General features: G+C 37.5%; 2 protein-coding genes across 3 annotated transcripts; both read left to right on the top strand.

Annotated features, from left to right (window-relative positions):
- The first annotated feature begins 2,369 nt into the window (after positions 1-2,369).
- On the top strand, positions 2,370-6,342 carry aldoca (aldolase C, fructose-bisphosphate, a). Its single transcript, XM_037774543.1, has 9 exons — positions 2,370-2,440; positions 3,232-3,368; positions 3,518-3,729; positions 4,384-4,438; positions 4,532-4,692; positions 4,781-4,864; positions 4,967-5,141; positions 5,520-5,719; positions 5,830-6,342. Exons 2-9 carry the CDS (start codon positions 3,257-3,259, stop codon positions 5,920-5,922), a joined length of 1,092 nt encoding a protein of 363 aa, XP_037630471.1. The 5' UTR covers positions 2,370-2,440; positions 3,232-3,256; the 3' UTR covers positions 5,923-6,342.
- Positions 6,343-10,057: 3,715 nt separating this feature from the next.
- On the top strand, positions 10,058-17,700 carry srsf1a (serine and arginine rich splicing factor 1a). 2 transcript variants are annotated; one of them, XR_005207626.1, is made up of 5 exons: positions 10,058-10,525; positions 13,673-13,851; positions 15,716-15,888; positions 16,068-16,870; positions 17,281-17,700. XR_005207626.1 is itself a non-coding variant. In XM_037775670.1 (4 exons), exons 1-4 carry the CDS (start codon positions 10,338-10,340, stop codon positions 16,263-16,265), a joined length of 738 nt encoding a protein of 245 aa, XP_037631598.1. In that variant the 5' UTR covers positions 10,058-10,337; the 3' UTR covers positions 16,266-17,700. The 2 variants fall into 2 exon arrangements, 1 of the variants encoding a protein (XP_037631598.1); XM_037775670.1 differs by having other exon boundaries at positions 16,068-17,700.
- Positions 17,701-17,994: the final 294 nt, after the last annotated feature.

Genomic DNA, 17,994 nt, shown 5'->3' with positions numbered 1-17,994 from the left:
AATAAAATATACACTTATATATGTCATGTGCAGTTGACAAATCAATCTCAACTCAAGGTCCACTCAGTGTTCAAATGTTTTGCCTTTTTCTGAGCACTTTTAAGACATTTTGTCTATGTCGGCTTAAAAATAGTTTTTCCTTATCCGAGACGAGGGTCTAAGGACAGAGGGAGTCATATATGCTGTACAGATCGTTAAGCTACTTGAGGCGATTTGTAATTTGTGATGAGCTGCAAATTAGATATAGAAGTTGGATTGCATTGAAAATGTGCAATACTGTACGACATGCATGACAACTTGTCATTTCCTGCAGACGTTCTCTGAGAAAAGTTATATAAAGTATAGGTTAAGAAGAATATGGGTAAGAGTAAGAACATATTTTTAAAGCTTTCTCTCTCTTCAGGTTTAGAAAATCATCCTTAACCTTCATCATTCGAACAAAGAACACCGGTGTAAAGTAAATTAGTCCAACTGTTGTATTTACTATTTGACACTTTGGTAAAACCTACCAAATATCTTACTCTAAACCAGTTTTGGTATGAATGTTGTACCTGGATACATTATGGCCAACTTTCAGTCTTGGGTCGACCTATTTAGAGAAGCACTCACAAACCCATCGAGGACAACCTTAATAGAACAGAAAATTGAGGACCAAATAAAGTATCATCATTAAATGTTTTTAATTAGGTAACAGAGAAAAAAAAAGTCGAGAGCCCCAGCGGAGGCAGCCACGTGTAATTGCTGCACTTCTTGAAGACATGTGTCTATTTAAATCTGTATCCTCCTTAAAAGGGAGTGCACCGGCTGCCTCCTGACATTGAATTCCCTCTCAGGCCCTTGTCTTAAACAGGTCCACCATGTCTGTGTTGCGGCTGTATCGGCAGGCAGTCCAGTGACCCATATCTAGTTTCTGAGGCACACTGACCCACAATGGTGACGAGAGGAGTCTCCTGAAACGCAGGCGAGCCCTCCCACTGAGTCTAACCAAATTATAACATTATATACACAGAAAACATGCCGTTTCCTGAACGTAGCTTTTACTACAATGATGCAAATCAACATAATTCAACAACCAATTCAAATTCATAAGATAGATGATCCTGTTTAGCTTACAGTAATGTAATCGCATCATTTAATTTCTCTGTGTTGGCATTTAAAGGTCCCATATTATAATAAAGTGAGATTTTCATGTTTTTTTTATTATAAAGCAGGCTTAAGTCCTATATAAATACTGTGAAAGTATCGAAACGGTCAATCCACAGGAAAAATCCACACAGCCCGTATTCAGAAACTCTGCATTTGAAACAAGCTGTCAGGATTTCTGCCCATTCGTGATGTCACAAAAATACAATATTTAGACCCTTGACACAATTTTAAATGTAAACATTCTAAATGTGTCCCAGTTTATTTCCTGTTGCAGTGTATGCGAATGACATCAGCTGACAGGAAGTACACATGGACCCAAGTTGTTGCCTAGCAACGTAATTCTGTTGCAATTCCGTCAAAATGCGCTAAAATGGAGCATTTCAGACAGAGGGTAAATACAGGTATATTCAGGTAGACTATGAGGAAAATAAAGTTTTTTTTTTTTATTACAGCATGTAAAGATGTTCTAGTAGTAACACAAAGTATGAATCTGAAAATGAGCAAGATATGGGACCTTTAAAACAAACATTGTCTCATTCAGTATATAACATAACCAGTTTCTACATTTGTGAGCCAATGTTAGATGAAAAAAGTAGTAAATTCCTTCTAATGGAAATGATTTAGCTGACCTCATTCTGGTCTAATTTGGGCCACATCACCATGTTCATTTACATTGACTGGAACATGAAAATGATTTCTATTTCCGAAGCCATCCCATCACATTCTTTACAGTTTAAAGCTCACGCTAAGAAGCCATGAGTGCATGAATTGCTCTGAGACTGATGAAACACCCCTGTGAATTTGAGGATGAAGACTGAATTATCAGGAGACTTGAAAGCTTCCTCTGGGCACGTTTTTACTAATTAAAACAAAAATAGCACGCCACGGGGGATGGTTAAACGCTTAAATTAGGTTGCTATAGGGGTAGAGGGTGCTGACAGAATACATTATCTCACAATCAGCCAAAATGGGTCACTTAAAACACTAAATGAAAAACTTAAAATAATTGTGGATTTAGACATCTAGGTTATACCAGTACTGCAAGATTAGAAGTTTTTTCCATATCAGCATGAAAAACAAACATATGCATGACAAAAAAACTCCTTCTTTATTTAAATAGAACAATGATTCATCAGAAATCTACTCATGGAGGTGGGTGTCTGTTTAAGCGCCGCCCATGGGTGTGGGCTTATGAGGTGTGACATACTTGAGCTGGATACAAACTAGAGCGGACTGAGAGTCTCCAGTCAGTGTTCATCACATCAGTGGACGAGACACATTTGATTTCTATCAGGTAAGAACTTTAACTGCTAATCTCTGTTTTTTAAATGTAGGGTTATATCACATACTTCAGTGGTTAACTCTATACGCACATGCATCGACTGTTAACTTCTGCTTTTTAGCAAGTTGGTTTACACAGAACTGCAATTAGAACAATTAAGAGTAATTAAAATATATTGGATCTAATTTAAGTTTACTGATAAGTTATATGTTTTTACTTGCAGCAACTCTAAAACTTCACTTCATCTTTTACAGCAGAAAATTTCACATTTGTCTGTAATTTGAACTTTTTATGCCTCTGTTTCCTACCTCTTTAGCCTGTTTCTTGTGCTACTCTAACATGTGAATTTCACCTCTGATGATCAAAACAGACGAAGAGATCCTTAATACTTTTGCTGATATTTGGTGAATTATGAGTGGATTAATTCCTATTATCTACATTCATAGGATGTTAAAGTAATCCATCTTTTCTTTCTGTTATCAAATAATCGTGCACTCAAAGGACACTTCACCCAGACACTTCATTGTTCCCACATTTTTAGAACAGCATAAGTAGAAGCTGATGTTTCAGCAGGTTCAGCACTCATTAAAATCCAGTCGAGAAAATACCAATAGGGACCCATCTGTTGCTGCACCCTTAACTACCTCCACTCCCTTTGACAAAGACAGAGGGACAAAGAAAATGGATGAACCTCAAGACATTTTCTGTCTTATCAAACTTTCTGGATGGGTAATATCTGTCGTTTTTGGGGAGGTTGTTAATGTGTTAATAATAAAATCATGAGGTCACATCTTCTACCAAAGGCTTTAGGACAATCAGTCACTCAGGATGACGCACCAGTCCCCCACGCTCACCGAGGCGCAGAAGAGGGAGCTACATGAGACTGCTCTACGCATAGTTTCTCCAGGGAAGGGCATCCTGGCTGCAGATGAATCTGTGGGTCTGTACCACCACTTTCTTCTCTTTCAACTGTAAAAATGTTATTACTGTTGCATTCAGGCAATCACACTCAACAGTCAGTTCTGTCACTGACCATCCAGTCTAAAGAGTACACAGATATTAACATCTCATATGCACTTATCACTGCAGGCAGCATGGCTAAGCGGCTGGCCCAGGTCGGGGTGGAGAACACGGAGGAGAACCGCAGACAGTATCGGCAGATTCTCTTCAGTGCAGATGATCGCATGAACAACTGCATTGGAGGGGTCATCTTCTTCCATGAGACGCTGTACCAGCACTCTGATAACGGCGTGGCCTTCGTCAAAATGATCAGGGACAGGGGCGTCATGGTCGGCGTCAAGGTGTGGCAGTTTAGTTCCAAATAATATAAATGTAGAGCATAATCAAATGTGTATCATCATGGCAATGCATTCTGTACTGATTATTAGTTGTTTCTGTATATGAGAATTTAAAGAAGACCTATTTTGCTCATTTTCAGGTGCATACGTTTATTTTGGGTTTGTACTAGAACATGTTTACTTTCTTTAATGTTCAAAAGACACATTATTTTTCTCATACAGGCTGTTCTGCTGCTCTTCTTTTCACCGTCTGTCTGAAACGCTCTGTTTGACCTCCTGCCCCTTCCCTCCCGAAAAGCCCAGTCTGCTCTGATTGGTCAGCTGGCCCACTCTGTTGTGATTGGTCAACCGAACCAAACTCTTCAGTCTCCGCTCCAGCTCCACTCTAAATAGCTTTATTTGAGAGCGTGCCAAACTAGCCGCTTGGCAGGTATTATGCAAACATGTTACTTGGTGACATCACCCCGTTACGGAAGAAAAGGCGGGACTTCAAGCAAGGTGTTTCAGGCAGTTCAGAAGCAGTGTTTCTGTGGGGGAGAGTAACTCACTTTGGTGTGGACTTTATAACTTTGCATCTAACACACTAAAGGAAAGGCAAAAAGCACAAAAGCACAATAGGTCCTCTTTAACATCACTTCTCTGTTCCTTATTCCTCAGGTTGACAAGGGTGTTGTCCCCCTGGCAGGAACGAGTGGAGAGACCACCACACAGGGTCAGACAAAACACTGCTGAAATCACTCACATAACTCAGAGGAACGCATATTACAAGACAAAACTATCAATCTTTTTAAAACCTCTTCCACAGGTCTGGATGGATTGTCAGAGCGCTGTGCGCAGTACAAAAAGGATGGAGCTGTCTTTGCAAAGTGGCGCTGTGTGCTTAAAATCAGTGACACCAATCCATCTAAACTGGCAGTCGCAGAAAATGCAAACGTTCTTGCACGCTACTCCAGCATCTGCCAGCAGGTCAGAACCCAATACTGTAAACCATGTCTATTCATTCGTTTGTGATGCCTAGTGTATTGTTCTGATAATCTTGTTTTTCCTCTGCCAGCATGGCATTGTGCCCATCATAGAGCCGGAGATTTTGCCTGATGGAGATCATGACCTGAAACGCAGTCAATACATCACTGAGAAGGTGGGTTTCTTTTTTCTTACATACTGAAGGTATGGTTTTTCTTGAAGCTGAAGGGAAGTTCCTGTCTGCTGTGTCTTTGGTGAAAGAATCTGTGTGTTGCAGGTCCTGTCTGCGGTGTACAAGGCAATGTCGGACCACCATGTGTACCTGGAAGGCACACTCCTCAAACCCAACATGGTCACCTCTGGACACAGCTGCTCCACCAAGCACACCCCAGAGGAGGTTGCTATGGCAACCGTCACTGCCTTGCGCCGCACCGTCCCACCAGCGGTCACAGGTAACCCAGAGCGCTGTCGTGTCTGTAGAGGATTTAACTAGGACTGTCCTCGACCAAAGTAATTCTTAGTCGACTAACACTGGTACGATTTTGTCAACGATTAGTTGATTTAATTGACAGATCGATAAAACTGAGTTTCTCCACAAAGAATCACATAAAAGCATCACTTCAAATCTTGTGGTTACCAGAGATGTGCTCATAAGTTTCTTGGAACTAAGTCATTCAGCATGAAAAAGCATAACAAATTATGACTAAGACCAAAACAACCAATTAGACAATTAATCGACGAAGAGGGGGTACACACAGATTTTACACAGATATGTTTGAAATTTGCAGCGACAAAATGAAAGTAAAATTAATTTTTTTTGTTCACTACAGGAGTGGCTTTTCTCTCGGGCGGTCAGAGTGAAGAAGAGGCCTCTGTCCACCTCAACGCCATGAACAACTGCCCTCTGCCCAAACCCTGGATCCTGACGTTCTCCTTCGGCCGAGCCCTGCAGGCGTCTGCACTCAAAACCTGGAGAGGACATAAAGAGAACGAGAAAGCCGCCACTGAGCAGTTCATCAAGAGAGCAGAGGTATACCTCCACCTCTTATTTCCTGCAGATAAATCACATGATCCTTACGCTTTACTTTACCACTAACCAGTTCCTATTCTGTGTTTCTTTAATGTCTTCTCTGTCCACAGGCGAACAGTCTGGCGTGTCAGGGGAAGTACAATGGCGGTGATAATTACGGCGAGGCCGGCCCGCGCAGCTATGGTTCCTGTCATGCATACTGAGAAGTTCGCAGAAGCCATGTTTCAATTAGCATTGTGTTTTGCTTCCATTACCATAACAAGGAGGAATTGTGATGTGGATAATTAGATTATTTCAGAATTATGACACCCATAATGATGTTACATGAAAACAAGTGACAGCGTGTTTTCTTGCCTTGACAAATGAGGACAATCAGAACATGGCCTTGGGTACTTCTAACGCGTGTTTTCAATGAGGGATGTCTGCTTTCCTTTTGTTATGAATGTACAGTGTGCTCTTGTGACAGTGCCATAACTGAAGCTTTAAAAAAAATCCTGCATTTAGTATCACAAATACCAACATGTGCTGTAAGTAAATTGAATTTTGGCTGCAGAGCAATGACGTAGGTTTGTATTAAAAAAATAGTGAAAATGTCTGACATACAATTTCCCACCTGTTACATGAAGGTGTGCAAAAACCTCTCTGTGTATGAGCGTGTGTACTTTAGTTTTGTTATAGTGACCATGAACAATTAGAAATACTGCAGAAACTGGGCAGAAAGCATCAGCACGGCAGTAACTTACAATACAATGTGATTTTGTGTGTGTTGTCATTCTGAATAATATTCTCTCTAATAGTCTGATAGTGCAAATGTAAGCAATAAAACAGTGTTCAGGTTCAGTCTGGTGTGGGCGTTTTGTTTTAAGTTTATCAAAGCTTATGTGATGTCTTAATCCTGACAGGACAATAGGCCAAATAGTAAATCGCATAGTTCAAACCCTTGTGTTTCCTATGCAAGAAACCATTAGGTAACTCATTTCCCACCAACAGTTTAACTTCTTTATTCCTCTTCATCGAAAAGATAAGAGATAAGATAAGACAGAACTTCACCCCGAGAGAAAGTCTTTTGCAGCAGTTGAAGCACCAAGTAGGACAGAGTGCAAATATAAAGGTGTAAGTGTATAAATGTCAATAAAAAGATATCCAAAATGCCCAGTATATACATATAATATATAAATATACAGTATATAGGCCTAGATATGTATGAGAAGTGGCTATGTGGGTATGTACAATATCAAATCTGAAGTACAAGTAAGTGTAAATAATTAAATTAAAATGTTCAATAAGTATGCCCATGTTATTGCATGTAATGTCCCATTATTGCTCATTATCAATCAAAGAGCTGTAAAAATTGTAGGCCTAATCCACGGAGACACAGAGACAGAGAGAAAGAAAGAGACTAAACAAACAAAGCAGAACAGAGCAGAGGAAAAAAACAAGGTGCTTGCATCTATACGTCCTCTAACACACTACCAATAAATGGCTACGTGATCACATGTTATTATTACACATATCTGAGGATGTGATAATGGGAATGCATGCTGGCAGTATGATTCATTTAGTAGAAGAAGTTATTTCTGCAATCTGGACTTAGGCTACCTCTTGGTTCCTCCCTCAAAATGTTTTTTTTCCCTCGTATGGGCCAATACATCATTGGAAACTTCAAATTCAGGATTGCATTGAAACATTGAAACGTGCATTAAAGGTCCCATGTTATAAAAAAAGTGAGATGTTCAGTTTTTTTTATTATAAAGCAGACTTGAGTTCTATATAAATACTGTGAAAGTATCGAAACGCTCAATCAACAGGGAAATACACACAGCCCGTATACAGAAACTCTGCATTTGAAACAAGCCGTCAGGATTTCTGCCCATTCGTGATGTCACAAATATACAATATTTAGACCCTTGACACAGATTTAAACGTAAACATTCTAAACGTGTCCCAGTTTATTTTTTTATTTATTTATTTATTTTATTTCAAAATGACAGTATACATAGTAACAGCAGAAAAATTTAAAAACATTTACATACAGAAGAAGCATAGCGAAGACATAAACAAGAGCTGTGCCAAACATAAAAGGATAACAGAAATTAAACAAAACCAACATAAAATAATAAAAAAAAAAGACCACGCGAGAGTATGAAAATAATTTCACTTAAAAACTTTAAAGATATTGAATACATTCATTGTTTTTATTGCTTTTTTGTTTTGTGAGGAAGAAATTGTTGACAGGTAAAGATCCATTTCTTTCATAAATACAAAGAAATTAGGCTTTTTTTTGGTAAATTTACACTTGTGAATGTGGAACTTTGTGAGAATTAAAATTAAATTAATAAGAAAAAATACATTACTATCTTTGTCACTGTAATCGTAGCAACCAAATACAATACTTCTATAGTACAGTGCAAAATCTGAGAAAATGTTAACAAGTATAAAATTATTGACATCTTTCCACAATTCACATGTAAATTTACAGGACCAGAATAAATGAGAGTAGGTTTCAGGATGTGATTCGCAGAGGGAACAATTTACATCTATGTCACTCTTTAACTTTTGTAAAAAATGTTTCACTAGATAGAATCTGTGGATCAACTTAAATTACACCTCTTTTACCTTTATTTGTTAGAAGGAACTTTTGCGGTACGGACCAAACTTTCTTCCAGTCATTATCACAAACAAAATTACTCCAATAAAATGATGCTGCCGGAGTAGAAACCATGCTGTCCTGAAACAAGGCTCGTATTCTGGAGTTCATACCTCTATTAACAGAAAAACAGACTTTAGCTAACGGAGATTGAATTGGGTCAGGGGGCGACACTGACAAGGGCGGAGAGTGGTCAGCATTCTTCAATAAGTGTCCCAGTTTATTTCCTGGTTGCAGTGTATCTGAATGTCATCAGCTGACAGGAAGTAAACATGGACCCTCTGTTGCAATTCTGTCAAAATGCACTAAAATGGAGCGTTTCAGCCTGAGGGTAAATACAGGTATATTCAGGTCGACAGTATGAGGAAAATAAAGTTTTTGTTTTTTTTAAACATTACAGAATGTAAACATGTTCTATTAGAAACACAAAATACAAGTATGGACCTGAAAATGAGCATGATATGGGACCTTTAATTAAAAATAAAATAAAAAATAATTAAAGTGGATTACCGTTATCGGTTGCATGCTATTACGTTACTATCCAATAAATTATTGATTGTCATCCCAACTGCCATAAACCTCCTGAACTTAGACGTCTCCTCTGTCTGAGTTGAACAGGTGCAATGTAAATGTGCAATAACACGTTGGTCACTTTTGTGCCACTTTTGCAGTGTAAATACTGTAAATCTACTGTTACGGATATGTGCAATAACATATGCTGATCACTCTGTGCAATAATTATATGATGCTGTGCAATAATTATATAATTATCTGACGGACACTTAGTGCAATAATCTGGCAAAACTGTCATCTCATCAATATACATATTGTATTTTTATATTTTATATTGTATTATCTTTTATCTTTTAATATTTATATTGCACTAACTATTTTTATATTGTATTATCTTTTATATTTTAATATTTATATTGCACTATCTCTTTTCATATTGTATTATCTTTTATATATTTTTTAATATTTATATTGCACTAACTCTTTTCATATTGTATTATCTTTTATATTTTAATATTTATATTGCACTATCTCTTTTCATATTGTATTATCTTTTATATATTTTTTAATATTTATATTGCACTAACTCTTTTCATATTGTATTATCTTTTATATATTTTTTAATATTTATATTGCACTAACTCTTTTTATATTGTATTATCTTTTATATTTTAATATTTATATTGCACTATCTCTTTTCATATTGTATTATCTTTTATATATTTTTTAATATTTATATTGCACTAACTCTTTTCATATTGTATTATCTTTTATATTTTAATATTTATATTGCACTATCTCTTTTTATATTGTATTATCTTTTATATATTTTTTAATATTTATATTGCACTAACTCTTTTTATATTGTATTATCTTTTATATTTTAATATTTATATTGCACTATCTCTTTTTATATTGTATTATCTTTTATATATTTTTTAATATTTATATTGCACTATCTCTTTTTATATTGTATTATCTTTTATCTTTTAATATTTATATTGCACTATCTCTTTTTTTTATTGTATTATCTTTTCATTAGCACCTATGGGATTGTCACAATCTAATTTCCTTGTACTACACAATGACAATAAATGATTGATTGATCATCATCCCTACGCCTGGTCATTTTGGCGGACTATTTCGTATGGCGGATGTGTCCGCCCCGGCTGCGGGTGTTTCCGGTGCTGATGAACGGTGAAGGAGCGCGGGTCCTGGAGACTAACCGGAGTAGTAGAGAGTAGTGGGCGCCTCGCTGACAGTATTAGTGTCTCCTCACTAAACGTCCTGCACACTGCAACGTGACACCGGGCGCACATTTTATATTCTCCCTCTCTCTGCTCTACATCTAGCACCGCGCTTTGGAGTCTAATCCCGGTGTGCAACCAACAACAGCCCGTTAGCTGCAGCAGCTCGCTGTCTGTCTGTCGGTCGGTCGGTGTGTCGGTAGCTGCCACCATGTCCGGTGTAGTGCGAGGCCCCGCCGGGAACAACGACTGTCGGATTTACGTGGGCAACCTTCCTCCTGATATCCGCACGAAGGACGTGGAGGACGTCTTCTACAAGTACGGGACGATACGAGACATCGACCTGAAGAACCGGAGAGGGGGGCCTCCGTTCGCCTTCATTGAGTTTGAAGACCCCCGGTAAGCAGCTAACGGTTAACGGTGAAGGCCAGCAGGGCTTCATTGTGAGGCTGTAACCGACTCGTGTGTGCTGCTAACGCGGGCTCCGACTACTCCCTGGACTTACTACACCGTTAACGTTAACGCGGGCTCGGACTAGTCCCTGGACCGACTACTACGTTACACCGTTACCTAGTTACGCCGTTACCTAGTTACCTCTCTCCTAACGGAACGTGGTGTGTTGCTGTTCCGGTTTCGCTTTAGTGTGAAAACGTGTTTCTAATAGCTGGCTAACGTTAAGCTTATATCACCCAAACACAATGCTTTAGTGGCTGTGTTGGTGCTACTAGCTGTATAGTATGTCCATGTAACATTAGCTAACATCAACACTTTGTTCACTTGTAGTAAAGTTAAATAAGTTTGTTATATAAATCATATTATTATTAAAAATCATATTATTATTAAGAATCATTACATATACATGTCATAATGCCAGAGTTTGATATATATATATATCATGTTATTATTAAAAATCATTACATATACATGTCATAATGTCAGAGTTTGATATATAAATCATATTATTATTAAAAATCATATTATTATTATTATTATTATTATTATTATTAAGAATCATTACATATACATGTCATAATGCCAGAGTTTGATATATACATCATATTATTATTAAAAATCATTACATATACATGACATAATGCCAGAGTTTGATATATATATCATGTTATTATTAAAAATCATATTATTAAAAATCATTACATATACATTTCATATTGCCAGAGCTTGTTATATACATCATATTATTATTAAAAATCACATTATTATTATTAAGAATCATTACATATACATGTCATAATGCCAGAGTTTGTTATATATATCATATTATTATTAAAAATCATTACATATACATGACATAATGCCAGAGTTTGATATATAAATCATATTATTATTAAAAATTATTACATATACATTTCATATTGCCAGAATTTGATAAATAAATCATATTATTAAAAATCATATAAATCTTATTATTATTAAGAATCATTATATATACATGTCATAATGCCAGTGTTTGATATATAAATCATATTGTTATTATTAAAAATGATTACATATACATGTCATAATGCCAGAGTTTGTTATATAAATCATATTATTAAAAATAATTACATATACATGACATAATGCCAGTTTGATATATAAATCATATTATTATAAAAAAATCATATAAATCATATTATTATTAAGAATCATTACATATACATGTCATAATGCCAGAGTTTGTTATATAAATCATATTATTACTAAAATCATTACATATACATGTCATAATGCCAGAGTTTGTTATATAAATCATATTATTACTAAAATCATTACATATACATGTCATAATGCCAGCGTTTGATAGATAAATCATATTATTACAAATCATTACATATACATGTCATAATGCCACTGTTTGTTATATAAATCATATTATTATTAAGAATCATTACATATACATGTCATAATGCCAGAATTTGATATATAAATCATATTATTAATATTAAGAATCATTATATATACATGTCATAATGCCAGAATTTGTTAGCTACATCATATTATATTAATTTAATAACTTAAAGGTCTTAATGGCGTTTTTGTTTTTAACATTTAGTAAGATGGTGCTAAGAGTTTGATATATAAATCATATTATTATTAAGAATCATTACATATACATGTCATAATGCCAGAATTTGATATAAAAAATCATATTATTATTAAGAATCATTACATATACATGTCATAATGCCAGAGTTTGATATAAAAATCATATTGTTATTGAAAATCATTACATATACATGTCATAATGCCAGAGTTTGATATATAAATCATATTATTATTATTATTATTAAGAATCATTACATATACATGTCATAATGCCAGAATTTGATATATAAATCATATTATTATTAAGAATCATTATATATACATGTCATAATGCCAGAGTTTGATATATAAATCATATTATTATTATTATTATTATTAAGAATCATTATATATACATGTCATAATGCCAGAATTTGATATATAAACCATATTATTATGAAGAATAATTACATATACATGTCATAATGCCAGAATTTGATATATAAATCATATTATTATTATTAAGAATCATTATATATACATGTCATAATGCCAAAGTTTGATATATACATCATATTGTTATTAAGAGTCATTATATATACATGTCATAATGCCAGAGTTTGATATATATATCATATTATTATTAAAAATCATTACATATACGTTTCATAATGCCAGAATTTGTTATATACATCATATTATATTAATTTAATAAATAAAAGGTCTTACTGGCTTTTATGTTTTTAACATTGGGTAAGATGGTGCTAAGAGTTTGTTATATAAATCATATTATTATTAAGAATCATTACATATACATGTCATAATGCCAGAGTTTGATATATACATCATATTATTATTATTATTATTAATAATAATAAAAATCATTACATATACATGTCATAATGCCAGAATTTGTTTTATACATCATATTATATTCATTTAATAACCTAAATGTCTTACTGGCTTTTTTGTTTTTAACATTCAGTAAGATGGTGCTAAGAGTCTATGTTGTATACATTATATTATATTTATTTAATAACTTTGTGTATATTCATTAATAAGTTGGAGTGCGTTTTCTTTGTAAAGAATGAATAACAAATATATTGTCTTATTACAAATTGAGGCGAAATTACTGAAGTTGTCTGCACAGCGGATTATCAACCAGATCAAGCTAGCAGCTAGCAAGGCTGACCCCCGTCCATCACTGCATGTTTCTCTGCATGTTTGTATGTTAAACCTCGCTGTCCGCCCTCCATGTGTAAATGGTAAATGGACTTGCATTTATATAGCGCTTTTCTAGTCTTCCGACCACTCAAAGCGCTTTACACTACATGTCAGCATTCACACACACATTCATACACTGATGACAGAGGCTGCTAAGGTGCCAACTTTGCCCATCAGGATCTTATCTAAATGCTCATTCACACACCGATGGCTATGCCTTCGGGAGCAATTTGGAGTTAAGTGTCTTGCTCAAGGACACATCGAAATATGTTTTAACGTTACCGTTTTGTTAACTAGGGACGCCGATGATGCGGTCTATGGGCGTGATGGGTATGACTATGACGGCTACAGGCTGCGGGTGGAGTTTCCTCGGAGCGGCAGGGGCTCAAGAGGCGGGTTTGGTGGGATCGGTGGAGCCCCCAGAGGCAGATATGGACCTCCATCCAGACGCTCCGAGTACAGGGTCATTGTGTCGGGTAAGCAGTCATTTATATGGCTAATATACATACATGTTATTGTTTTAGAAACATATCCCTTGGGACTGCTGTGTGAAGGATTGTTTATCTGAATGCATCTCTGGAGTGTAACTTTTTAAGTGTGTGCAGTTTGAGATGCTAGATCACAACAAACTTTGCAAAACGTTTAACTCCAGTCTGTTAGGTGTGATCTACATTTAGGACAGTAAAAGAGAAGAAGAAGAAAGGCACTTTATTAATCCCCGAGGCGAAATTAAATTTTTTCACTCTGTTATATACAGAACACACACATGCACAAACAGGACCTATACATGCGTTAATGAGAGAGATGTCAGAATGAGGGGGCTTCCCCTGACAGGCGCCCCGAGCAGTAGGGGGTTTGGTGTCTTGCTCAAGGGCACCTCGGCAGTGTCCAAGAGGCAAACTGGCATCTCTCCAGCGACCAGTTCACACTCAGTACTTGGTCCATGTGGGGACTTGAACCGGCGACCCTCCGGTACCCAACACAACAGTCTCTGCGTCTAGTGTGTGTGCACGTAGTTCTCTCTCTGTGACTACCTCCACTGCCGGCTTACTGACAGCAACAATGCCCCCCATTCTGTGTCCATACCTTTTTAAAGAGGACAGCGAAGAAGGAATAACATTGCTACAGTGCCGCCTTGATCTGGCTGTGTAAAGGCGGCTTTAAAGCCCAGACACACCAAGCCGACATCAAAGAACGTGTGGCGATGAAGGCCGACAGTTGCATTGCTTCACGTAGCGTTTGTCTTGGCCGACAAGTTGCATTTGAACACACTGCAAAGACTACAGCCACCAGCCAGTTACCACTTACGTTGTCCTGCGTGAGATGAAATAACTCTCCTCACCAGTAGGCGGTAGTAGTCTGTATTCATCATTCAAAAAAGGAAACCGGAAGACCAAGGACGGCAGATATACTGTACAAGCCGTTGTTATGATACATGCATGAAACAAAGCGGTGTTTGCCGACCATTTTCACACCACTTGGCCTCATTCCAGATGGCCATGTCGTTGGGAAAGTATCTGTGTATTGGAGTGATCAGATGAGATGGAGATGAAAAATGAGAAGAGCCTTGGGTATGCCCTCTTGACTTTGCTCATTTGCTTGCTTTCCTCACTTCCGCTTCTCTTCTCGTGCACTGACTCGCTTTAACTGAACAGCCAATCAGAGTGATACCTCCCACCGAGGGGCTTGGCCGGCCCGTGTCTGAGGTTTTTTGGCCGATTCAACATGTTGAATCGGCCAAAAAACCTCAGACACGGGCGGACTAGAGCCGACGGTATGAGACACACTGCAAAAACTAGGACAACAGATGCTTACTGACGGCCCCAAACTGTTCCGGCGGCCGACCGTCAACTTGGTTGTGTCAGTGTCTTTAGAGACACAACTCCAGTGAAGCCATTTTAGCGGCGTGTAGAGAAAATGTAGACCACCGATCAAACTTTCTAGAAATGTTCGGTGGCCAATCGATCAGAGCAACCTTAGTAAATGAGCCAGAGATAGCCTAGAAGGTTAATTTTCATCTGTTGTCCCTGGCCAAATGTTTGGAAGACACCCTAGAGATGGAAAAGTATAATAAATCACACACACACAGGATTAGTATTAACAAGCTGTGTGTCTTCAAACTAAACGGGTTTCTACCTGTTTGTATTTGTCTTCTTTCAACTACAGTTGGTCTCAACAATCGAATGAATTGAAATGCTCCTGTATTACTCAAACCTGCAGCTTCTCTTTGGGGAAACAAATCAGTTGTGTAGTTCAAACATATGTTGAAGTTTTAGCACCTAAACAAAGCTGGAATGTTCACCATGCGTCTGCTAACTTAACTCTGGTTAAATGTTTCAGGACTCCCTCAGAGCGGCAGCTGGCAGGACCTGAAGGACCACATGCGTGAAGCAGGCGACGTGTGCTACGCCGACGTTTTCAGAGATGGAACCGGAGTTGTAGAGTTTGTGCGCAAAGAAGACATGACCTATGCCGTTCGAAAGCTGGACAACACCAAATTCCGCTCGCATGAGGTATGTGTACTGATTTGAGTCATTCTCATGGACAATGTTTCTTTGCTGTGTCCAGGTGAGTACTTGAGGAAAAAATGCTACACGTTTGAAGCACACCTGGCCCTCATTTCCATCTATGGTATTTCCACCATAGGAAGGAGTGTTGCCTTTTCAATGTCAAGTTCTCTTGTGTCCGCCAGGGAGAGACTGCTTACATTCGTGTGAAATTAGACGGTCCCCGCAGCCCAAGTTACGGAAGATCACGCTCCCGCAGCCGTGGCAGTCGGAGCAGGAGCAGGAGTCGCAGCGCCAGCCGCAGCCGCAGCAATTCCCGTGGCCGTGGCAGAGGATCGCCCCGCTACTCGCCTCGACACAGCCGCTCTCGCTCCCGTTCTTAAACCTTTCTACCACCAATGTTTTGCCCTTTTGATGTGTACCCTCCTGTTTTTACCTCCTATCAGTTCCTCCAGATGTCAGCAATTGATTTTTAATTTTTGCATTTCATGTCCTGATGTCCTTGTGGATGAACTTGGTATGTAGATGTACCTCCCCTCCCCTCTCACCCTTTCTCCCCACCCTCTCCAGCTGCTTTGTCCTTTTTGTTTCCTCCCTCTCTCTCTCTCTCTCTCTCTCTCTCTCTCTCTCTCTCTCTTTGTCTCTGTCCCTCTCTGTCCTCTCAATTTTTGCGACATTAGGAATTGTGCTGTGTTGAACTTCAAAAATGTTGAGTTGCCGTAAGCTGCACTCAATGTTTTTGCAAGTATTTTAAATTGAGTTTTGTTTTATTTTTTTAAAAAACACAGAGCTTCTCTCATTGGATATGTGGGGTGGACTGTTTTGGACGGGTAGCCCCAATGCTTAACTGTATTTTACCCTTGTGTCTTCCTTTAGACATCTGAAGAGAAGGATTAAAGTGATTTGGAATAAAACCATTGTGGAGCACATTTCATTTGTATGGTCAGGATAGGACAACTAAGTGAGGAGCAATCAGGTCGGGGCAATGGTACGCTTCATATTCCATAAATTGAACGTTTTGATAGGTTGTCATATCATGCATGTCATATTTAACAAAGCCATATGTGCTGTACTTTGTTATATATACAATTTTTAACTCTGGCTTGTGACTGAGAATAAGCAGTCCTAGATCAATTGTTGTGATGTAAGTGTAACATCTTTGCTGTCAAATGTAAAAATCTGAATCACTACTTTGTTGCAAAAACGTCCCACTTTTAACTTTTAAATGTCCTCATTGGTTAAAATGTTTTAACTTCAGGGAGCGATAGTTTTTATGCTCAGTGGGGTTGTTTTTTTTCTTGATCTGACATGAGTGCTCAAAAATGGAAAAATTAGGCCCAAAAATCTTGACATTTTATTCTAACAGTCTGCCTCTGATTTTCTTCCTGGTATTTCAAGGTTTTGATTGGAGGAGTGGCTCAGTGGATCCCAATCCTTGGAGCTGGATGAGTGGATCGATTAGGACAGGGATAGGCAAGGATGGATGCTCGGAACGGGATCAGTTTTCCAGGATTCAAATGAGTTTTGATTTCAGAACTAATTAACGGAAGTCCCATAGCAACTTTTTTTTTTCTATTAGGCCCCCCAATGCCTATTTAACGTTTTTCAGTGGTAATGGCTTTATTTTACAAGAAAACGAAACTGAGGACCAGGAAGTTGGATCAAAGGATGGAGTCGTAGATGCCTGGTATGAAGGAATTAATAATTGGGGAGGTTGGGACGGGGTTTCATGTGGGGAGTAGTTTGTATGATTTAATTTGCTTAATCTTGCTTTTCTTTTCTCTTAGCATTTTCAATAAAAACACTTTCAAACAAGAACACTTTAGTTTGTCTTTATTTAAAAAAAAAAAAATGTCAATTTGTGTATTAGGCATGTATAAACACACATTATTAACGCTGTCGCATTTAATATAACCACAAATTATCTGTTTAAGAATAAACTAGAGATGATATATAAAGCTTACGTCAATGGAGCAGGAAATGAGTGCTTCCTTATATGCTGCTGCCAGAGTCCTCACTAAGAGCAAGAAAGTGGATCATATTCAGTCCAGTTCTGAGGTCTCTACACTGGCTCCCTTTCTCAGAGAATTGATTTCAAAATACTCCTGCTGG

This window comes from Sebastes umbrosus, chromosome 7, assembly GCF_015220745.1.
Source record: "Sebastes umbrosus isolate fSebUmb1 chromosome 7, fSebUmb1.pri, whole genome shotgun sequence".
Taxonomy (NCBI): domain Eukaryota; kingdom Metazoa; phylum Chordata; class Actinopteri; order Perciformes; family Sebastidae; genus Sebastes; species Sebastes umbrosus.
Note: the sequence above shows the minus strand (reverse complement) of the source record. Positions and strands in the feature narration are given on the sequence as shown.